Below are 20570 nucleotides of genomic sequence, written 5' to 3'. Positions count from 1 at the left end.
TCTTTAGAATGAACATCAAGATGGCGTTTAGGTAGCTACGTTAAACGCGCTACGCGGCTGTGGAATGCTCGCTTTCACCTGCTTAAACCACCAGCATCATCCCGCGGGTGGGCCTTCACTCACACTATTCAACAAAATAACTAATAAATCAACTTGAGTGCAGCTATCCAGGCTACCGCGGCTTTTAAATGGCCGGCTCCCCTTTTTAACCAAGAATCTAAACCTATAAAATCCAGTAACGCATGGCTTCCAGATCATCGTTGCTACGATTTTCCCTAGCATTCCTTCGAGCTCAGATAGATACTAAGTCGAGTCTTGCAAGAGTAGACAGCCCAAAAATGAATGAGTAGCCGCGGATTGCACCTGGAGGCCCGTTTTAACCAACTCATGCAGACTGGGGACTGTGGCTGTTGGCGAAACCTGGCTAAGCCCCTTCCGAAGCTGCATTTTGCTTCTCAGCCTCGTTGCTGTGCCTCATTCCCGAGAGGGTTCTCCCGAACGACACAACCCACCAGCTTCCGCATCTATTAAAACGTCCCGAAGTTTCAGGAACTTCTTGTTTTCCTTTCCTTTTCTTTTAAGTATTGCTCCCTGTGACGCTATATATTCTACAGCCCGCGTCCATTATGTCTCATCCACACAACACACCTGAATATCGGCTTGCTCGTACCGATTCGAAAAACCCAGCAACCACATGCCGGGGCTTGAGGGCTGATGGACAGAAGTGTCGTCGGACTGTAGTTTCAGCCAAATTATCACCTCCTCCCTCGCCGTCAAAAGGAGTGATTGTAGGGAAGAGTGAAATTGGTAGCATCACCACTGCTGCATTTTGCTGGCAGCACAAAGACCAGGAGGTCCATATCAACTCACCCTCCACGGAACCACCTAAACCCGCTTCGAAGTTGAAATTGCGATCTAGTATTGAAACTCTGGTGGAGAGGGTTCAATTGCTGGATGTTGATGATCAACGCCGCCCTGCTTCAGCGGGGAACGCTTTTGACACCGCGTCTGCCCGTAGAAAGCAGCAAGCACCCATTCGCGCAGAGCTACCTCTTGGCGGGCATACCATCCAGCGCCGTGGAACAAGGAGGCACTCAATGGATACTCCAGGGGTGCATGTCTGCCAACCTGCCGACAATGCACCGCTTAGCTCCGCACAGTCAAGAACTCATTTACTTAAATATAAATTGAAATCGAGCAGCAAATCCAGCGTTGGAGGAAAAATCGTTCGTTTTATTATGGGTATGGGCGACGATGAAGAAATCGTCGTTTCGAGAGTGCGACATCGTCGCACGGCTTCAAATAACGAATCAGGAACTTCCAATATATCTTCTCGACCACCAGCCGTCCGGCCTCCATTTCAATCCGCAGATACTATTCATGGAAGGCATTCACGCCCATCCCGTGCATCAAATTTTCACGGATCTACACAACTTTCAGTGTCTCAACCATCAACTCCTGAGCGCCGACCTAGAACTAGCGCGCGATTTCCATCTCCTTCGCCAGCAAGATTAAGGCAGCCATCACTGCAGAGCAGCCCCGCTTCTACTATATCAGAGACGGATGCCCTTCTACGCTGGATACCCAGCTATCTCTCACCGATGACTCATTCCACTCTTCTAAAGCATCTATCGGAGCCAATATCTGACTCAGACGAGCCGGGATATATATACATGTGCTGGGTAACTTCACACACTCAGGCCACCTCCCCACCAGCAGCGGAGATCGCCTCATCTCTCCTACCCACATCACCTGGCAATGGCATTAGGAGAAGAAACACAGGCGAAATCATGCGCTCCGCCGGCGTTGCGCCAAATAAAGTACAGGGGTCGCAAGAAACCAAAGCTACAGACACAATTACTCTGAAAATTGGCCGCGCAGCCAACGTCCACCGCCGAATGAATCAGTGGAAGGAACAATGCGGTCATAATCTTACTCTAATGCGGTATTATCCGTACGTGCCTTCGTCACCATCTGTGCACCTGGGTGCACCACTCCCCCCTCGGAAGGTGCCGCATGTGCATAAAGTAGAGCGATTGGTGCATTTGGAGCTTGCAGATAGGAGGGTCAAGTTGCAAGAGCCGTGCGAGCGCTGTGGAAAGAAACATAAGGAATGGTTTGAGATAAAGGCTGATAGGGAGCAGTTGAGAATGGTTGACGCGTGCGTGAAGAGATGGGTAGAGTGGAGTGAGCATGAGGCGAGGAAAAGTGGGCGGACTGTAGGTTGATTATTCTTGAGAAGTGCGGGATTGGATAACCATTGTTCTTGTTACTTTATTTTTCCTGATATTCCATTTATTTGCTGACTTAGACACTGATGCACGTTTATTTCCCTAGGGGATAGAAATCAAGTAACCACTGACGGAATAAAATTTGGGGTAGAACCCTTAACTCGATGAGTTTATTTACCCTTAAGCCTTTAGCTGTTTGAATTTACTTACTACATGGTAGCCTCCTTGGCCATCTATTCATTCCGCCAGTCAACCGTAATATGGTTGAGTATAAAAAATATCCCTTCTGGGGCATTGTCGTGAGGGGTACCACAAATATCATTATATTGACTACTATATTGCCCATCACCCCAATTTTGAGAGAAAAGGGAAAGGGGCCTGGAAGATGTGACGAGAAGATTTGCCTTGCAAGTACGATTTGCTGTGAGAATCAGAGATTCCTGGGACAATAGCAGGTTTCCTACTTACGCCTACTAGGGAAGTATCCGGAATATTGCTTGAAATTCCCTAGCTGAAGACATCGCAAAACATTTCTATACGACTTACATCCCTTTTTTAAGGGCCTTGGATTCCTAGCAGCGGCCGATAACTTATATAAACACTATAATTATACAGCACGTCGACCTGAGTGCTGATTTAGAACTTCACTCCTAACTTCCAACCCACGCGGCAAGCACGACTCCAGATGAAGCAGACCAAGGAGGCGATATAACAAGCCGCAGTCCAAATGACGACACCCCAATAGCGTCCACCGGTCACTCGAACAAGACTCCCCGCAATCGGGATACCCGTGAGTGTGCCAAATGAGACAATTGTATAGCAGGTTGCGAAGTACCTTCCATAGTCATTTATGTGGCAGAGCTGCCCGACGCATACTGGAGTCAATGATATGTTGGAACCAGAGGCGAAGCCAAAAATCAGCGCATACGTGATTGAAAGTGCCTTGATAACGGTTACGGAGGAGGAGTAGGAATCGCCTGTGGTAAGGATTGATGCAGGGAGCCACAGGGTTAGAGTCATTGCTGTGCAAAGAACAAGTGCAGCAATCATGCTGTTGAAGCGACCTAGCTTGTCGGCGATGTACCCAGGCACTGACCGCTCGATGCAGGAACCCGCGTTCATTATTGCTATGAGCTGATATGACATTCCCTGTGACATGGCGCCTGTGGATAGGCCAAAGGAAGTAAGATAGGTTATTGGAACGAAAAGCGCCCATTCCATGAAATATATCCCCAACGTAAGCGATAGGTACGACTGGTCTCGGAAGATGCTTAGGTTGGGCATAACCGTTTGTCCGGGCTTGGGAGGTAATCGCGAGCGAACGAGGATTACCGCGACTGCGCAACAGAAGATGACAACGAACCCGATGATCCTGGTAGCCCAAGCAAACCCAACCTTGTAGAATAGCTTCTGCAAAGCTAGCGGGAATATGATGCCACCCAGTGAACCCCCAGCTGCCGCGATGCCCGTGGCAGTTGCTCGCTTTTCGAGGAAAAAGTGGCTTACTGCTGCCAGCACCGGAGTGACCATTAAAGACACACCCAAGCCACCAAGCACGCCAAAGCAAAGCATAAAATGCCAGAACTCAGTACATGATCCGAGAAGTAGCATGCTAGTCCCCATGCAGACGCTGCCGGCAAGCATAAGCATTCTGGGTCCCCGAGCGTCGAACACGGGTCCGATTTGAATGCCACCGAAGAAACCGAGGAAGATGAAGACGCTGAAAATCCAGCCAATTGTGGCCTCATCGTATTCTTTGAGTTGATGCTCACCAATGTACGAATGGAAGGTGCCAACTGTGTTCCTATAATAGAAATTAATCAGTGAAAATTGCTTTTCCACTTTGTTTTCGGAAAGTCGACTCACATCATCCCAAGGGAGACCGCAGTTCCGAAGCAAGATCCGACAACAACCAACCATGCCCTGAGGCCCCCTTCAGGGTAGGACATTTCATCGCTTTCTGAGCCTCTGACAGATTGAGATTCAGCATGGTCGGGATTCTTATTCCCTTCATTCACATTTGACTATAGCCCAGGAGGAGCCGGGGGATTCAACTTTTCTTTAACTGAGTCATTGATCGACCCTCCTAGCGGGATTTTTGAAGGTTCCTCTACTGTTTCCTCAGGCCTCTTGTGCACTGAGGCATCATAACCCGCAGCTTCCGATGAAGCGCAAGTTGAAATGGCACGATCCGAAGAATTGGAAGGAGGACCAGCAAAATCAGCTGGTGGGAGAACGAACGCCATCGCCAGCTAATCTGGACAAGAATCAATTGCGCGCCTTGCTTATCGGGGGCACCTCTCTCTATATTATCTCGAACGTAGGCGAGGAGCGAATGCTACCAATATCGATTATTCCCTTTTCCGTCGGTGGGAGATAATTGGCTGAACGTCTTTGGCGTCGCGCCGCAAAAAATGGCATCTGATGAGGTTTTGCGAACAGAGCATTCCCGTCCAAGACTGTAGAGTGCAATATTCGATTCATGGCTGAGGTTGCGGAGGGCTAAAATCATATTTGCCATATTTGGTCCTAGGTGAAATTTCTCGAAACTACCTACTACGTACACCTCTGGGAGTTAGCGGTTCGGCCGACACATAGTTCTACACCATAACTATGTGTCATGGAAAGAGGTCCTTCTTCTTTTGACAAGGGTGGGGGACAGACGCTTAAATAGTGCATTGTATGTAGTGTATGTACTAGATTTCTGGGCGAGCTGCTCCTTGTCTACTCCATATATACGCTGTACATGTACAAACGAGATATTGGTTTCCTTAAACCGACCTTCTCTCAGTTTTATATACGAGAGATTCCAGCCTGACCAAGTTTATTATGTTGTAGATAGTGTTACTGGTGACTTTCTATATACATAGTGTCTTTGCCTGGGAGTCAGGTAACTCTTGCAAGATTCTTTTGATGATATTTTTGAAGCAGGAATGAAACTTACATTTTTGTTTCAAAAATAGGAATTGGAATATATATTTGTTGGATATTATCAACTGCAGAGTGTATTTAATAATAGCAAAGAGCTTTGAATACCTGGACGTGAGTGACGGATTTCTGCGAACAACTTGAGGAAATTAAATATTTAATCTAGCTATCGTACTCATATTATCGACCACCAAGCCGTGTCAGTGCTTTGAATTGGAATGCATTTCAGGAGATGGAAGAATTGGTGTGATTATGGCCAGCGAGTTAAAACACCAAGCCTTGACGTTGACGGCATTGGCATGGACGCCGAAATAGCCAGCCCGAGCTCAGGTTCTCCTCGTATTTGAATGCGGGGAAAGCTGGTTTGGCAAAGCTAAGTTATATAAATAATTAAATACGTCCTCCACAATACTCACTAACAGCAAAGCGACCTCTCATTTCTGCTTTCCTATTCAACTATTCTGGATAAACGCAACCTGCCATCTCTCCTACATATAATAACCTCCTGAATTTAGGAGGATCTCACACACCAACTAGACAATTTTTCTCAACTTCATATACACATCATACCAATCCGTTTTCAAAAAGATAATAAGGAGAGTGGAACAAAGAAACAAAAAGATGGAAGGACGCTGCCAATGCGGTCTAATCCGCTTTACCACTCCTTGCCCCCGCCCTCTGAAAATCTACATCTGCCACTGTACTCAATGCCGCCACCAATCCGCCTCCTCCTACGGCCTAACGGCCATCTTCCCCAGTTTCGATATCCCAGAACCGGAACCTAGTGTCTCCCACACAATCACCAACTACGACCCAACATCCTCATCAGCCATTGGTATCCACAGACGGCAGACGTTTTCCAACAAGATTATGGACTGTCTGTTTTGCAAGCAGTGTGGGGTACGCTTGATGCATCGGGTGCGCGGGGAGGAACGGTTGAGTGTTAAGGCCGGATGCCTTGAGGGCTTGAACAAGGAAATGATGGCGGGTGCGATACACATCTGGTGCAAGGAGGCAGTTGTTGAGATTCCTGAGGGAGCGGAAAGATGGGATGAGGAACCTAGTCAGGGGTCGTTCAATTGAGGCATTGGATTTATGCAAGACACATGTATATCAGTGTTGGGGTGAGAGTTATAAGGTAATTGATGAGAGATTGAGTGCATCTATATTGTTTAGTTTGTCTCATCTCTTTTCGTAATGAAGACTGCTCAAATCGGAGAATTCAATTTGAGCAAATGCTATTCAGATAACTATGCTTGATATATTTCTTCTGTAATACAGCCAGCCGCTACTGTTCATAACCAACATATACAGCGTAGTCAGAAGCACAGGATAGGCGATTCAGGATCTCTACCTTAACCCAGTCTTTACTCAAAGAGGCCTTTCTATCATTATGCCTTTTCTATTTTCATGTTCTGGGACCTACCCCATCCCTTGTATGATTTCCCCTTCATATTATGGGTGACACAGAGTGAATCCATGAATGATGCAAGGAGAGTATGGAAATGTGACATATGCATGGCTTTACTTGGCACTACATGAATATAAGCATGTACATACATATGTTCATTTTCAAATAATATGACAGGAGTATTTATTTACAAAAGATTTTGATAGAATGAGTTATGTGATAACAAATAGTAACAGTAAAAATGAGAACTAAGCTATGCATGAGTCTCCATCTGCAAGTCACTATATAACATTGTCCTTGATTTCTTTTTCTTTTCTTTTCTTTTTTTTTCAATGAATACAGTACTTTTTAATTGAGATCTTAACCAGACAGAGAAAAATTTGAAGTACAAAGTTTACCTCTTAAGATGTAGAAATTATATTAATGAACTCTTCTCTGTTCATCTGAAGTTTATTTACTCAACTTGTTTCTTTGAAAAGAACATTTCTCATTTACCTGGTTTTCTATGTATATACAAACTATACAAACTTACATGCCATGCCTATGTTGAGCTCTTTCTTTGTCCCCATAACATATTGTATTTGTCTCATTTAGTTGTGATTAACTACTCTGATGCTCTCCAGGAGAGAGACAGGGCCTGAGTGGTAGACGGATAGATACACACCACAAGCATTGCCAGCCAACCGTCAAAATTAGCTTTTAATGACCCGCGGCTGAGAATGAGGCCCCACCAACCCTAACCTTATTCCTACCCCAGATTTCCTTCCAATTCAGCCTCCTAAAGTTCTTGATCGCAGCCCAGGAATGGCCATCCATAATCCAACTGGATGATCGAATATTATCCCTTCCCCGGTTTAGGTTCACACCTAATCGCTACTCCAAAAAGCCTAACGTAATGCACACTATCCACGGCTCCTTGACCGCCGCCCATTAGCAAAGAACAACATCTAGGGCAACAAGCAGCCAAAATGCCCGTCCAAGCAGCCATGGATGCAATTCCGGAGTTTCCCGTGAAGGGCGATGCAACAGCCGTGGCTGTCAACAGCACGAACACAACTACCACCAACACGACCCTCCCCGAAACCAACAAAAGCGACTCCCACAGCTCCACCTTAAACTTCAACATCAAGCAACCTTCTCGCAACCTTAACCGCCCTCCTCACCCCCCTCCAAACAGCCATGGACAAGCATCTCCCAGAATCCTCCAAATCATACCTCTCATCCTTTATAGACACCTACTCAGCTCGCCTCTCCGCTCACCCCCACATAACAACCTTCGTCACAATCCAACTATTATTCGCGGCCCTACCGCTACTTCTCTTCACCCTCTTCGCGATAGGGACGATACTCTTCTCGCTAGTCCTGACGTTCCTGGGCGCTGTAGCACTAAGTGCGCTAGTTATCGGCGGTGCGTTACTGGTTCTTGTACCCGTCACGGTTTCGGGGACTGTTGTGGCAGGGATGATGTGGATTGGATGTTGGATGGGTTGGTATGGGGTGGTATGGACTGCGCTGGCTTTTGGGAGGCTCGTTGGGAATAATAACTCCGACCAGCGGAATGGGAGAGCTAGGGAGAATGATGAAGATGGGGTTGTGACGGGGAAGTGGGAGGGAAAGTGGGAGGAGTGGATGAGGAAGGAGAAAGAGGGAGAAGAGAGAAGGGATTTACGTGGAATGGAAAATGAAAAGGCAGGCTGGTCGAAGTTGGATGGTTGTCATAATGTCATCGATGATGGGTCACGGGTTGCCGGTGTTTCCTCCGGTTTATCAATGTAAATAATTCACTGAGCAACCACTAGAAATGGAAAACATGGGAAATTATATGTCTACGCGTAAGTTTGCGGTATGATATCATTAAGTATTATTCTGCATTTAGCTAGGCTCATTTTATGATGCATGTAATGGTTTTTTTTCTTTTTTCTTTTTTCTTTTTCTTTCGAACTTCCGCAAATATTAACTTCCAAGTACTGTTGCAAAAACAATCTGGCCGAATCAAATATCGATGAACAAGTTGCAAAAATGAACAGGACATCATGCTGTAATGCCGTACATGTGTACTCCGTACCAATATCCAAGTTATAAAAACCTCCAACGATAGATAAAGCAAAGGGAACGATGTAACCAGTAACTGAGAAAATGGGGGGGGGGGGGTGGGGCGGACCGGCTTGCAAACACTGTAACTATGACGTTGTTAGACCCGGACAAATAACTGTTATATTATTAGGGACATCAGTAGCATTTAACAGCACCAGTATACAGATAAATGGATGCCCAAAAAAAAAAAAAAAAAAAAAAAAAAAGGGAACTGAACCAACTCAAACTGAGACAAATGCTTGACATAAAAGCACACCTTACAACTTGAAGTGACTATTAGGCGGCTAAGTCTGTGTCAAAGACAAAAATGATTTTATTTTATTTTATTTTATTTTATTTATTTTATTTATTTTTATTTATTTTATTTATTTTATTTATTTTATTTATTTTATTTATTTTATTTATTTTATTTATTTTATTTATTTTATTTTTATTTTTATTTTAATTTTTTCTCGTTGCAATCAAAGCAAAAGGAACAAGGCAGTCAGTAAGATTCTAAGCAGGATTTGCATTTCAATCTTGGAGATGAGTAACCGGCACCAAAACAATAATTGGAACGAGTAAAATTCGTCTTCCATCCGAAATGATAGAGAGGCCCGGAGAGAGCAAAGGTGGAGGGCTCGAGAAGTATATGTTACCCGCTACCCTCATTCTCGCTGTCACTAAGCTCTTTGCCATGGGGGTTGAAAATCTGCAGTCCAAGCTCCTCATTTCGATCAAGAGTTTCCGACACGTACAGGGAAAGTTGTCGGGCGAACTCGTTTCCATCCTCAGCCCGACCGGCTAGCATGGAAACCACCTCCGTAATGACGTGTTGACAACAATCCTTTTGTTGGCGAACCACATCGATATGCTTATCTTTCAGTAGGAGTTCTGCCCGGCAGTCCGCAAGTTCATTGGCAGATTTGGTATGCTCGGCACGCCACGTCTCTTGAAGGTAAGAGAGGTGATACTCAGCAATATTTTGTCGTGTTTTAGCGAGGTAGATATCTTCGGAGAGCTCCTGTTCCCTTGCTAGCTGTTTGAGGGTTGAGATCTGGATTTTATCATGAGCCGCAGTCAAGCTAGCTTCTAGTTCCGATTTGGTAGCATTTAGCTTTTCTACCTCCTGCTCGAGTTGTGCACATCGGCTCTGAAATTGTTCTGTACATTGGGCGAGATTGTGGAAGTTTTGGAAATATGTAAGGTTGCTGGCTTCGTATTCTTCAATCTGCTTAAGCAAAAGGTTGTTTTCCTGGCAACGGTATTCGAGCTCTTCTCTTTGTTTCCCAAGCTGTAATTTAGACTCTTCTATTACCTTCTCCATCTCTTCGAGCTGAACTTGTTGGTGATTTGCGAGGGCTTCCAAAGCCTTAGCTCTCGGTTCAACAGCAGTGTATGACGCCTGAAATCGATCCCGCTCCCGTTTGAGTTCATCGATCTTGTCGTCTCGGCGTCTAGTAACAGTAAGAAACCTTTCGTTCCAAAAGGATTTCTGGTTCTCAAAGGAATCTCTTTCTTCTCTGGCGTCCTCCAGTTCTTTCTTGATTTCCTTGATCTTGTCATCTTGGGCCCTTGTCACAGTACCAAACCTTTCGCTCCAAAATATGTTATGTTCCTCAAAGATATTTCTTTCTCCTCTAGTGTCCTCCAGCTTTTTTTTGAGTTCATTGACTTTGTCGTCTCGGTCTCTGCTCACAGTAACAAACCTTTCATTCCAAAATGTTTTTTGTTGCTCAAAGGCATCCCTTATTTTTTTAGCATCCTCCAACTCTTTCTTGAGCTTATTTTTCTCATCGACAACAGCTCTCATTTTCTCTTTATACTCGTCTTCTAATGCTGCGATGTGAATTGCATGCCGTTGCTGCTCATATTGAAGACGAAAGTCAGGTTCATCAAAGGGCGTCATTCTTTCTTCCTCTATGTCGCCGTCCTGGAGAATAGGAGTGTTGCTACTGGGCACGACTATAGGGCTAGGTGGAGCCTCAACGGGAGGAGCGAGAGCACCTGTAATAGAGCCCTCTTCCGCAAAGTTAGAGCAGGTATCATTTACCTGAGTGGAAAATCGGCTGCATGAACCGTTTGCATTTTCGAGAACGGCCGGTGATGCAGGCGGATGCAAGGGGCGCAGAGAAGCGCAAGGGGAGACTTCGAGAATCAATTCCGAATCTACTTTGCAGCTTGACGGTCTTCCGGCGCGCCAACTCCGGGGTGATAGGCGGGTTGTTCGAGCTTTTGCTTTGCCAACCGTCGGACTAACAGAGGCATGGCCGTGTCCCTTGAAGGATATCATTCGCGTGAATGACATCAACTAGCACTGTAAGTGCATGCGTAAAATAATATATGGGGAGAGGAGGACTAACCTTCATTCTAGTTGCGGCTGCGGAAAACTTTTCTAAAATAAACATACTGAGGTGACCAGTTAAGGATGAAAAATATAAATTAAAATAAAAATAAAAAATGGATGGACGGGGTGGGATATTTCCTAAATTGCGCACGGCGCTGATAATGAGGACAGGAGATGGTGTAAAACTTCGTGGTGGTGTGTACCGCAGGCGTGCTACTTGGTTTGGAGGCCTGAGAGCCACGGAATTTCTATGATAGGGCCGTTTGAAGGAAGCAAGGCCGTGAGATTTGATCAAGATATCAATAATATGGCGATGCTAGATATACTTGTAGTAGAAACACGTAGCAGATCTCAGGAATCCCAAAACTGGATGGAGAGTGTTATTGACGCATCAGAGCAGCTATACATCCATATATATGTTAGAAAAGAAGAAGTAGAAAAGTAAGTCATGTCAGAAGGAAAATGCCTTTGTATTAAACAACGTAGTTGTACAGGCACTCGTGAATGCGAAGGTTCTAATAGCAAATAGAGTTGGGAATCTTCCCCGTTGTCTGCTCTCGAGTGCATGTCAACAATGCTGGCCGGTAGATATTAACCATTTCTCCATTAACTGCCTGAGTTTAAACAAGCTCAAGACAGGTCCATGGTAAAATCCGCGAAACCTTATCGTGAACAAACAAACTTAAATGTAGAGACAAGCTAGTAAAACATAGATGCGAGTGTTTAATCGCATGAGGGTTTATGCGTCGTCAAGGATAACCGGAGAGTTCCCTTTACTGGCAACTACCGGGATGTGCCAAAGTCACGCATATAGTATGTATGCTGTAAACCGTTCGCAAATATGTAGGTTTGAGAGTTCTCAATCCAACTAAAAAGCATAAAGAGGACATTCTTAACTCCATGGGCATTGCTTGTCTACCGGGGTAAGGTCTGAAGCCCAAGGACAAGAAGAATTATGGAGCTGTAAGGAGAGAAAGACAGTTGATGTGTTGATACGCAGGTTAATGATAAGGTGGTGGTTGATGGTTTGCGTCGAGTTTAGTCCAAGAAGGGAAAAGGCTGGCGGTTCCAAGAAGCGCGTGGTACACGTGACCCCGCTGCTGCGACCACAGTGTCCTTAATGCGTTAGCGCCGCCCGAACTGGACAACAAGCACAACTCAGACGCCGCCCGAAGTAAACCATCGCCAAATCTCAACCTCAACCTCAACCTTCAACCTAATCTCCATATATTCGTCCTTTCTTTCTACTTCCTTTCTGTCTCCCTGCCCGCCATCTCCCTTTCTTTCTCTTCTTTTAATTCTCCTTTTTTGTGTTTTATTTTTTTTCTTTTCTGTTTTTGGTTTCATAACCCGCGTCTCTGCCTGGGCCTGGTTTTCTTTTTCCCACTCCTTTAATTCGTGGGTCAATCGAGGACAAAGCCGTCACAATGAGTGGCCGTGAGTATCCCTGACACCTGTACCGGAATATCCAACAATTGCAGTTCGTTCTGTTTCGGATTCTAATTTTCACTACAATAGTACGCTTCCTCGACTTGATCAAGCCCTTTACGCCCCTCCTCCCGGAGGTGGCAGCTCCCGAAACCAAGGTCCCCTTCAACCAGAAATTGATGTGGACAGGTGTATGTTGCTGTATCCTGCCATAGCGCGCGTAATTGCGTGGCTGTCCGCGTACTGATTTATTTGCGCATAGTTAACTCTACTTATATTCCTGGTGATGAGCCAAATGCCGCTCTATGGTATTGTTTCTTCAGATACCTCCGATCCGCTTTACTGGCTCCGCATGATGTTGGCCAGTAACCGTGGTACCCTTATGGAATTGGGTATCACTCCCATTATCTCCTCTGGCATGGTTTTCCAGGTACGCTTCATGTGGTAGAGAGACAGGCTGGTTCGGGGAAATCACAGCATTATACTTACATGTTTTCGCAGCTTCTTGCCGGAACTCACCTCATCGATGTCAACCTCGACCTTAAAACCGATCGCGAACTTTACCAAACCGCACAAAAACTTTTCGCAATCATCCTGTCTTTCGGACAGGCATGTGTCTACGTTCTTACCGGCCTCTACGGCCAGCCGAGCGACCTTGGTGCCGGTGTCTGTGTTCTATTGATCGTTCAGTTGGTTGTTGCTGGCCTTGTTGTCATCCTTTTGGATGAGCTTCTCCAGAAGGGCTATGGTCTTGGAAGCGGTATCTCTCTTTTCATCGCAACCAACATCTGCGAGTCGATTATCTGGAAGGCCTTCTCTCCTACCACCATCAATACTGGACGTGGCCCGGAATTCGAGGGAGCCGTCATCGCTCTCTTCCACCTGTTGCTCACCTGGCCAGACAAGCAGCGTGCTCTTCATGAGGCGTTCTACCGCCAGAATCTCCCCAATATCATGAACCTCCTCGCCACTCTCCTCGTTTTCGCAACCGTCATCTACCTCCAAGGTTTCCGCGTTGAGATCCCTGTCAAGTCTTCCCGCCAGCGTGGCATGCGTGGCTCCTATCCCGTTCGCCTCTTTTATACCTCCAATATGCCAATTATGCTTCAGTCCGCTCTCTGCTCCAACATTTTCCTGATCAGCCAGATGCTGTACTCCCGCTTCTCGGATAACCTTCTTGTTAAGCTTCTAGGAGTCTGGGAACCGCGTGAAGGTGGATCTGCTCAGCTCTATGCTGCCTCTGGAATTGCCTACTACATGTCTCCCCCTCTCAACTTCAAGGATGCTCTCCTGGATCCCATCCACACCGCTGTCTATATCAGTTTCATGTTGGTTGCCTGCGCTTTGTTCTCTAAGACCTGGATCGAGGTTTCCGGCTCTGCTCCCCGCGATGTTGCCAAGCAGCTCAAAGATCAGGGACTTGTGATGGCTGGACACCGTGAGCAGAGCATGTACAAGGAACTCAAGCGCGTTATCCCTACTGCAGCTGCCTTCGGTGGTGCCTGTATCGGAGCTCTTTCCGTGGCTAGTGATTTGCTTGGGGCTCTCGGAAGCGGCACTGGTATCTTGTTGGCTGTCACGTAAGTCCTTCAGTTATTGTTCGTCACCGTCACATATCGCGTTGTCACTAATAGTTGTATAGTATCATCTACGGATATTTCGAAATCGCAGCACGAGAAGGTGACTTCGGTGCTGGCCTGAAAGGTTTAGTGCCCGGAAACTGAACGAATCTCGTTTTATGACAATTCGGGAAGATATTTTCACAGTCTGTCTTAATATATTCCCATTATATTTTTCTCTATTTTCTTTTCTGTTCTGTGGTGGTTATAAATACTCTCTCTTGTGACGTATCACATAAGTTGAATCTTCGGGCGGAGTATCCAGAAAAGTCAAGTGACGGGAGCCAGGTAGTGTTCGGGGGAATCGGTTTCTTCTCCCCTAATGAGTTTAGGTCTACACCTGAGCAGAATACAATCCACAACAGCCTTTTTTCCACCAAACTTCTTGGATTCCGTTTTCTTTTGTTCTCATACCTCAACTTCACCTATTTCTAAATCCATTTTCACTGAAGGAACATGGACTGTATTTGGCTAGGAGGGAGAAAAGCGCAAAATTATTAGAGCGGCCTAGTTTTCTTGAAACAAGAAAAGGAAGATGAGAAATAACCAAAATGTATATATACATCAACCTGCCTGCTTTCTACCTATTTAGTTGTGTGTATAATGAATCGAGTTTGTTTTTCAGAATAAGTGCCTTTCTCCAAGCATGATTGGAGAAGAAAGCATCGCACTGTATTCTTCAAACCAACATCCCGCATCAAGGCAATAAACAAGCCTTATCTAGAAACAATACAACAATAAACAAAGAAATTTTCGCAAAAAAACTTCTCTCCTCTCCGCAAACCCCTCCTCAAACTCCCTTTTCTTTACCTCAAGTCCTATAATCCCCATTGATAGTCACATACTCATGACTAAAATCGCAGAACCAATACACGCCTTCTTCCCCACCAAGTCCTTTGTCCCCCTTCTCTCCCCCACCCAGATCAACCACAATCTCCAAATCCTCATCTTGCAAAATCCGCGCCGCCCTCTCTTCATCCACAGCCTCTGGCTCCCCATTAACAAGTAACTTCAACTCCTCACTTCCATCAACCGGTTTAAAGCTCACACTCGTCCGTTCAGGAACCACCGTCCCCTCCGCGATCCCCTGCGAATACCCAATGGCGCACAGGATCCGCCCCCAATTCGCATCCTTCCCGTACAGCGCCGTCTTGACCAGCGGCGACCGCGCGATCGTCGACGCAATCACCTTCGCATCCGCGTGCGAGGGAGAATTGCGCACGCGCACCGTGACGAATTTCGTCGCGCCTTCGCCGTCGCGCACGACGAGTTGTGCGAGCGACTGCGCGAAGTTGGTTAGGATGGTTTGCATGGCGGTGTAATCTGGGGAGGAGGTGGTGGTGATTGTCTCGCCGCCCGCGGCGCCGTTGGCGAGTAAGGCGACGGTGTCGTTGGTGCTTGTGTCGCCGTCTATAGAGATGGAGTTGAAGGAGCGGGAGACGGCGTGGGTTAGAAGGGGGTTTAGGACCGAGGGGCTGATGGGGACGTCGGTGCAGAGGATGCCGAGGAGGGTGGCCATGTTCGGGTGGATCATGCCGGCGCCTTTGGTCATGCCTGCTAAGTGGTAGGCGCGGTTGGGCGAGGAGGGAAGGGTGAAGGTGCGCGATAGGAGCTTGGGGAAGGTGTCTGTTGTGCAGATTGCGCGGGCGGCCGTGAGCCAGGCTGAGTGGTTTGAAGCCAGGTTGGAATGCGCAGTTGGGATAGTGTCAAGGATTTTCTTGATAGGAAGTCTGGAGTTCTATATGTGAGCATGCTGTGGAACGTCGTTGTAATTGTCAACACCAAGGGGATATAGGATTGGACTTACCGTTGGCCAATAACTCCAGTGCTCATGACGAGAGTGCTGGTATTCTGGGGGTCAGCTGATGGAGTCCCGGTACATTCATCAACTTTGGCGCTCATCATTTTGGCATCTTCCAGCCCTCCCTTTCCTGTGACGGCATTGGCACAGCCAGAATTAACCACCACTCCCCGGATACCTGTGCCCTGTCTTGTTTCAAGTACCTGCTTGCTCACTTGAACAGGAGCCGCCTGGAATTTGTTCGCTGTAAAGACAGCAGCAGCTGAGCATGGTGTTTCGGAGCATATCAGGGCAACATCGGGGAACCGCGTATTTGACTCCTTCACACCCGCATGGGCACCAGCAACCAGGAACCCTTTAGGGTATGTGCCCGAACTAGGAATGAATTTTTGCTTCGAAGCTGGTATGGACATATCCTTTAGAATAGAGTAGTATCGGACCTGGCCAAGGCTGCTCTTGGGCAAGCGCACGAAGCCAGCCACGGCAGAAAAAGACTGCGTGCTTTTCATGATTCTGCTATTCTGCTCAGCGCCTGTTCAAAGGGAAGAAAAATAATAGGGTTCTCACTTAGCAAGTCACAGCAAAACCTTTCCCGGTATATAAAAAGGTTTCCTAAGAGCGCAAGAACTCAATATGTAGATTTTACTCGACCTATTGTAACTATAGCGAAGCAGAAATCTCAGAGTGAACGGTTGAGTATGGCAGGTAGAGAGGATTCCGACAAGCCAAACCGAGTCCGCAAGAGCTCTCCCGCATTTAACAACCACCAGAAGCACCGCAAGCGGACTCAATTGGCTTCCCTTGATATAATTCCCTTCCTATCGTGACTCACTATGTTGAAGTGGAATTTTTGCTTTAAATATCACGTGTTTTCGCGTTGCCAAGATCGGAGTTTGCATCAACAGCTTCCGCTGTTCTTATCCAGCTCAACGCGCTTGCTTTTGCTTGTTCATCTTCTGCTCATTGCCTCAGTAGTTATATAACATCTCTGGTTGTCTTTTTCACCTAAGCCCATGGCCTATGACTACAATGAAGCGCAAGCAACCGGATTCTTCAAAGGAGGAGCACTCAATTGACACCACACCGCGAAAGCGAAGGACGACCACAGACCCTCACGGCACCACCACAGGCATACCCCAAACACCCTCAAGAAAACCTAACTCCACGAGGAATGGGCCCAAAACAAAACCTACCCCCGATCCAAATACGCCAACCAACAATTCTTCAGTCCCAAAGACCCAGTCAAGATCGCTATTCGCAACCCCTACAAAGGCCACGGGGGAAAAAGCGACGGATGTTTCTCCGTCCGTAGCAAGAAATGCTAATCGCTCAGCGAAGAGGAAGAGCGCGCGCGTACTTCTAGAACACAATGACGAGGATGACTGGGATGGAGCAGATCAATTGGCGCAAGCCATCTGGGAACCCGACGACGATGATGCTGAGGCCGAGGGCGAGGATGATAAAGAGGAAGAGAAAACAAAGAAGCGACTAGCAACGAAAGTAAGCGGCGCTGCAAAGACTCAAGATACCCCAAAGCGCCGTGCTGGACGCCCTAAAGGCGCCAAAAACCGGCGATCTCCGACCCCCGAGGGAGATCTCCCACCCCACGAAAGATATTTCTTTCAAAATCGACCGGGACCTGTTCAAACTTCTAATAATACGCTTGCGAAACTATCGCTTTTGACGCATGAGGAGTATTTCGAGCAGATGAGCAAATTTGTGGATCCACACCAAAAGGAAAAAGAGTTTTTACTTGAATTGCATGAACATTCATTTCCGCAGTGGGCATTTGAACTGAGCGAGGGGTTTAATATATGTTTATACGGATATGGTTCAAAAAGGCGGCTCGTGAATCGATTTGCGGAATGGCTGTCCCAACAGCACAGTGATCCACCAACGATCGTAATTGTGAATGGCTACGTGTCTAGCACAACGATACGGTCTATTCTTTCGACTATCATCAACGCAATCCTTGGGCCTGATACCCCTTCGAAACTTGGTACGCAGCCGTCAGAGGTTTTGGAGCTACTTCAATCCATCCTAAATACCAATCCACCCCCAAGACCAATTATGGTCTTTATAAATTCCATAGATGCATCGCCCCTCCGGCGTCCTTCTCATCAGGCCCTTCTGGCACGGCTTGCCAGCATACCCCTGGTCAATATACTTGCCACAGCTGATACACCGAATTTCCCGTTGCTATGGGATGTAAGTCATCGAGATCAATTCAATTTTGTTTTCCACGACTGCACAACCTTCGCATCGTATGACGTGGAACTCAACGTCGTTGATGAGGTAAACAACCTTCTCGGCCGTCAAGTACGTCGAATTGGTGGAAAGGACGGAGTCAACTTTGTCCTGAAAAGTCTTCCAGAAAATACTCGCAAACTATATCGCTTGTTGGTGACGGAGATCCTCACACTACTAAGCGAGCAGCATGTTTCCGAAGACGAGGATAATGGTGACGGAGACGGAAAGAAAGCCCGTGGAGTCCACGCGGGCGAAGAAATAGCCATAGAATGGCGAACGTTATTTCACAAAGCTGCCGAAGAATTCATCTCCTCGTCAGAAATGATGTTCCGTACGCAGCTGAAGGAGTTCTATGACCATCAAATGATCGTGTCACGTACTGATGCGAGCGGAGTGGAAATGCTTGGAATCCCTCTCTCCAGAGAAGAGATGGAAGGAGTTTTGGAAGATTTAATTATTGATTGAAATATTATAGCACATCATATGTTTTCCCCATTTTTCTATATTTGCGTTCCATTCCAGATGATTATATTCACAAGCATATAATACCCTATCTATATCTAGAGCCCAGCTTAAATATACAGATAAAATGAATACAATTAACGAAGACCAGAGCACCCAGGCGGCTGCCTATCTCCATTGGATGGAGAGATCCACTACATTAAAAAGAGCATCTCGCAATACGTGGTGTTGTCTTTAGCTCCTAAAATTGCGCAAATGCAGCCAACATCATCATCGTTCCAAAGCTGACTTTGAAGGGGACCTTTTCTGTCACAAACCGCTGAACATCCGCGGATTTGACATGTTTCTGCAACCAGCGTGTGGGGACGATATTGTAGCCCTTGGAGGCTGCCCACTGATCGATTCCAAGACCGCATGTTAGCGAGTAGACATTATAGGAGAATCAATTCATTGGCCCTCCAAATAAAGACAAAACCATGTGGATGAAACCAAAATAAATTAAAACAATATTTTAATAAACATACCTCCACCCCCAAAATCATAACCCCCAGCGCAAATACGAGCGCCCTCGAAAATATCCTCAACCCAAGCCCGGCCACCAACCCCAGCACGCTTCCCAAACTAATCTGCCTCGCAGTTGTCTCGCTAATTCCGCTCCGACTGCGGATCCCGCTTGCTGTTTCGGACACAGGGCTGCTGCCGTATTGCGAATGGCTAGTAGTGGTGAAGGGCCCGGCAAAGTCGCAAAGGATGGGTTGTCGTCTTGGGAGAGCAGTGTAGAGGGAGAGGCCGAGGGGAACGGCGAAGAGGAACGGTCTGGCGGGGGTGAGGAAGCGGGCGAGGAAAGGAGCGGCCATCTTTTTTCCTGTGTGGTTGTGTTTCACGGGTTGATTTGGTAGGTTTTATTTGATTTGTAAGGGGTGTTCTGTTTGGCAATTGGGTTTAATGGACAACGTTATTCCTTTCCTAAGAGGGGTGAATAATATGTGCTGGTGTACGGAGTATGGGATGTTAAATGCAGGTCCCACGCTTGCCAAGCTCGGAGCGTTGTTGGGCGTCTTGTCTTTGCGTTCCAAGGAAACCAGGGGAAGGCGGCGCTGATGTCATGGCCGAGCGCGGAGGTGCATTTAGGCTTTTTTAAACTCACGCTAAATCTTAGAATCACGGCAGCCTTACTCAATAGAGTTTAGTGAATTCCCACCCCGTTTCCACTGGTTCGCCACCTTTCTGTAGTTGTATTTATGACTTTATCTGGCTCACAATTGTTAATTAGATATTACTCTTATCAGGCCATATTTGAGGGGAATTACTCATCATGGCAAGTCGGCATTTCATTGTAAGAGACAGCGCTTTGTTCTCAAATTTCAAATATTTACGCAGTGAGTGACTCTTCCGCTATTCATATTTTATTATTAACTAGCATTTTAGTCTTGCATTGCAGGTTTTGATCTACAATCCTCCTGTTAATCAGATTTTCATCCCCGCGTTATCCGCATGAGCAGAGAAAAATGATATCAAGTACGTCCACTAAACCATCTTTTTTGTTTTATCCTTAAGTAGTCTCCATGTGGCTTGCATCTAGTATCATTTAATCTATATTCGTTGACAATGCGTCTACAACACATCATAGATGGTAACGCATAACCTCAGTCGAACGCTCGGCTACAAAACTCCTTCACTTACTTCTCTTCATTTAACTAAGGAAATTACCCCTCAACTCTCTCAAACCTGTGCCATGGCTTGAATCTTCACACATATGCCCTAATGCTGTGAGCCTACCACTATAGAAAGGAGCTGGTGATAGACGCAATACTTGTGCGGAGTGCGAATGACATGGACGGCGACCGTCCCGTCCATCAGGAACATATAGCAGCGGGCCAGTGAAAACTTGCTTTCAACTTTAGCCGCCGACCTGACTTGGGGTATACTGAGCAATGGCTGAGATCTGGCGGACTTACGATCCACCTTCGATCGTGGTTTGTTCAGGAATGCCGTTCCAGCCACTTAATAGGGAGTTTTT

At 46.5% G+C, this 20570-nt stretch overlaps 9 protein-coding genes across 9 annotated transcripts; 5 read left to right on the top strand and 4 right to left on the bottom strand.

Moving 5' to 3' along the window:
* Positions 1–626: 626 nt before the first annotated feature.
* On the top strand, positions 627–2361 carry BDBG_08510 (uncharacterized protein; the record flags this gene model as incomplete). The annotated part of the gene is made up of 2 exons (XM_002621092.2): positions 627–2219; positions 2338–2361. 2 exons carry the CDS (start codon positions 627–629, stop codon positions 2353–2355), a joined length of 1611 nt encoding a protein of 536 aa, XP_002621138.2. The 3' UTR covers positions 2356–2361.
* Positions 2362–2867: 506 nt separating this feature from the next.
* BDBG_08509 (MFS monocarboxylate transporter) lies at positions 2868–4477 on the bottom strand (the record flags this gene model as incomplete). The annotated part of the gene is made up of 3 exons (XM_002621091.1): positions 2868–4035; positions 4098–4255; positions 4298–4477. The coding sequence occupies 3 exons, from the start codon at positions 4475–4477 to the stop codon at positions 2868–2870; spliced, it is 1506 nt and encodes a 501-aa protein (XP_002621137.1).
* A 1089-nt stretch (positions 4478–5566) lies between these two features.
* BDBG_08508 (uncharacterized protein) lies at positions 5567–6741 on the top strand. The gene has a single exon (XM_002621090.2). The coding sequence runs from the start codon at positions 5781–5783 to the stop codon at positions 6240–6242; it is 462 nt and encodes a 153-aa protein (XP_002621136.1). The 5' UTR covers positions 5567–5780; the 3' UTR covers positions 6243–6741.
* Positions 6742–7317: 576 nt separating this feature from the next.
* BDBG_08507 (uncharacterized protein) lies at positions 7318–8558 on the top strand. Its single transcript, XM_002621089.2, has one exon. The coding sequence runs from the start codon at positions 7750–7752 to the stop codon at positions 8344–8346; it is 597 nt and encodes a 198-aa protein (XP_002621135.1). The 5' UTR covers positions 7318–7749; the 3' UTR covers positions 8347–8558.
* Positions 8559–9097: 539 nt separating this feature from the next.
* BDBG_08506 (uncharacterized protein) lies at positions 9098–12018 on the bottom strand. Its single transcript, XM_002621088.2, has 2 exons — positions 11007–12018; positions 9098–10954 (listed from the first exon to the last, which is right to left on the bottom strand). The coding sequence occupies exons 1-2, from the start codon at positions 11049–11051 to the stop codon at positions 9299–9301; spliced, it is 1701 nt and encodes a 566-aa protein (XP_002621134.2). The 5' UTR covers positions 11052–12018; the 3' UTR covers positions 9098–9298.
* Positions 12019–12142: 124 nt separating this feature from the next.
* BDBG_08505 (protein transporter SEC61 subunit alpha) lies at positions 12143–15354 on the top strand. The gene is made up of 6 exons (XM_002621087.2): positions 12143–12427; positions 12509–12609; positions 12681–12848; positions 12920–13998; positions 14061–15042; positions 15100–15354. Exons 1-5 carry the CDS (start codon positions 12418–12420, stop codon positions 14140–14142), a joined length of 1440 nt encoding a protein of 479 aa, XP_002621133.1. The 5' UTR covers positions 12143–12417; the 3' UTR covers positions 14143–15042; positions 15100–15354.
* Positions 14245–16931, bottom strand: BDBG_08504 (arginine biosynthesis ArgJ, mitochondrial). Its single transcript, XM_002621086.2, has 3 exons — positions 16406–16931; positions 15845–16351; positions 14245–15767 (listed from the first exon to the last, which is right to left on the bottom strand). Exons 2-3 carry the CDS (start codon positions 16345–16347, stop codon positions 14849–14851), a joined length of 1422 nt encoding a protein of 473 aa, XP_002621132.1. The 5' UTR covers positions 16348–16351; positions 16406–16931; the 3' UTR covers positions 14245–14848.
* Positions 16480–19750, top strand: BDBG_08503 (origin recognition complex subunit 2). Its single transcript, XM_002621085.2, has one exon. It carries the CDS (start codon positions 16859–16861, stop codon positions 18551–18553), a length of 1695 nt encoding a protein of 564 aa, XP_002621131.2. The 5' UTR covers positions 16480–16858; the 3' UTR covers positions 18554–19750.
* BDBG_08502 (uncharacterized protein) lies at positions 18461–19626 on the bottom strand. Its single transcript, XM_002621084.2, has 2 exons — positions 19075–19626; positions 18461–18944 (listed from the first exon to the last, which is right to left on the bottom strand). Exons 1-2 carry the CDS (start codon positions 19405–19407, stop codon positions 18792–18794), a joined length of 486 nt encoding a protein of 161 aa, XP_002621130.1. The 5' UTR covers positions 19408–19626; the 3' UTR covers positions 18461–18791.
* Positions 19751–20570: the final 820 nt, after the last annotated feature.

This window comes from Blastomyces gilchristii, assembly GCF_000003855.2.
Source record: "Blastomyces gilchristii SLH14081 genomic scaffold supercont1.24, whole genome shotgun sequence".
In the NCBI taxonomy this organism is placed as follows: Eukaryota; Fungi; Ascomycota; class Eurotiomycetes; order Onygenales; family Ajellomycetaceae; genus Blastomyces; species Blastomyces gilchristii.
Note: the sequence above shows the minus strand (reverse complement) of the source record. Positions and strands in the feature narration are given on the sequence as shown.

Coding starts and splice junctions, on each gene's coding strand:
- BDBG_08508 (XM_002621090.2), top strand. CDS start 5,781: ATGGAAGGACGCTGCCAATGCGGTCTAATCCGCTTTACCACTCCTTGC.
- BDBG_08507 (XM_002621089.2), top strand. CDS start 7,750: ATGGACAAGCATCTCCCAGAATCCTCCAAATCATACCTCTCATCCTTT.
- BDBG_08506 (XM_002621088.2), bottom strand. CDS start 11,051: ATGTTTATTTTAGAAAAGTTTTCCGCAGCCGCAACTAGAATGAAG. Junction 10,955..11,006: donor CAGCCGCAACTAGAATGAAG/GTTAGTCCTCCT, acceptor TTACAGTGCTAG/TTGATGTCATTCACGCGAAT.
- BDBG_08505 (XM_002621087.2), top strand. Junction 12,849..12,919: donor CCTCTGGCATGGTTTTCCAG/GTACGCTTCATG, acceptor ATGTTTTCGCAG/CTTCTTGCCGGAACTCACCT. Junction 13,999..14,060: donor GGTATCTTGTTGGCTGTCAC/GTAAGTCCTTCA, acceptor ATAGTTGTATAG/TATCATCTACGGATATTTCG.
- BDBG_08504 (XM_002621086.2), bottom strand. CDS start 16,347: ATGAAAAGCACGCAGTCTTTTTCTGCCGTGGCTGGCTTCGTGCGCTTG. Junction 15,768..15,844: donor ACTGGAGTTATTGGCCAACG/GTAAGTCCAATC, acceptor ATAGAACTCCAG/ACTTCCTATCAAGAAAATCC.
- BDBG_08503 (XM_002621085.2), top strand. CDS start 16,859: ATGACTACAATGAAGCGCAAGCAACCGGATTCTTCAAAGGAGGAGCAC.
- BDBG_08502 (XM_002621084.2), bottom strand. CDS start 19,407: ATGGCCGCTCCTTTCCTCGCCCGCTTCCTCACCCCCGCCAGACCGTTC. Junction 18,945..19,074: donor TTATGATTTTGGGGGTGGAG/GTATGTTTATTA, acceptor GGAATCGATCAG/TGGGCAGCCTCCAAGGGCTA.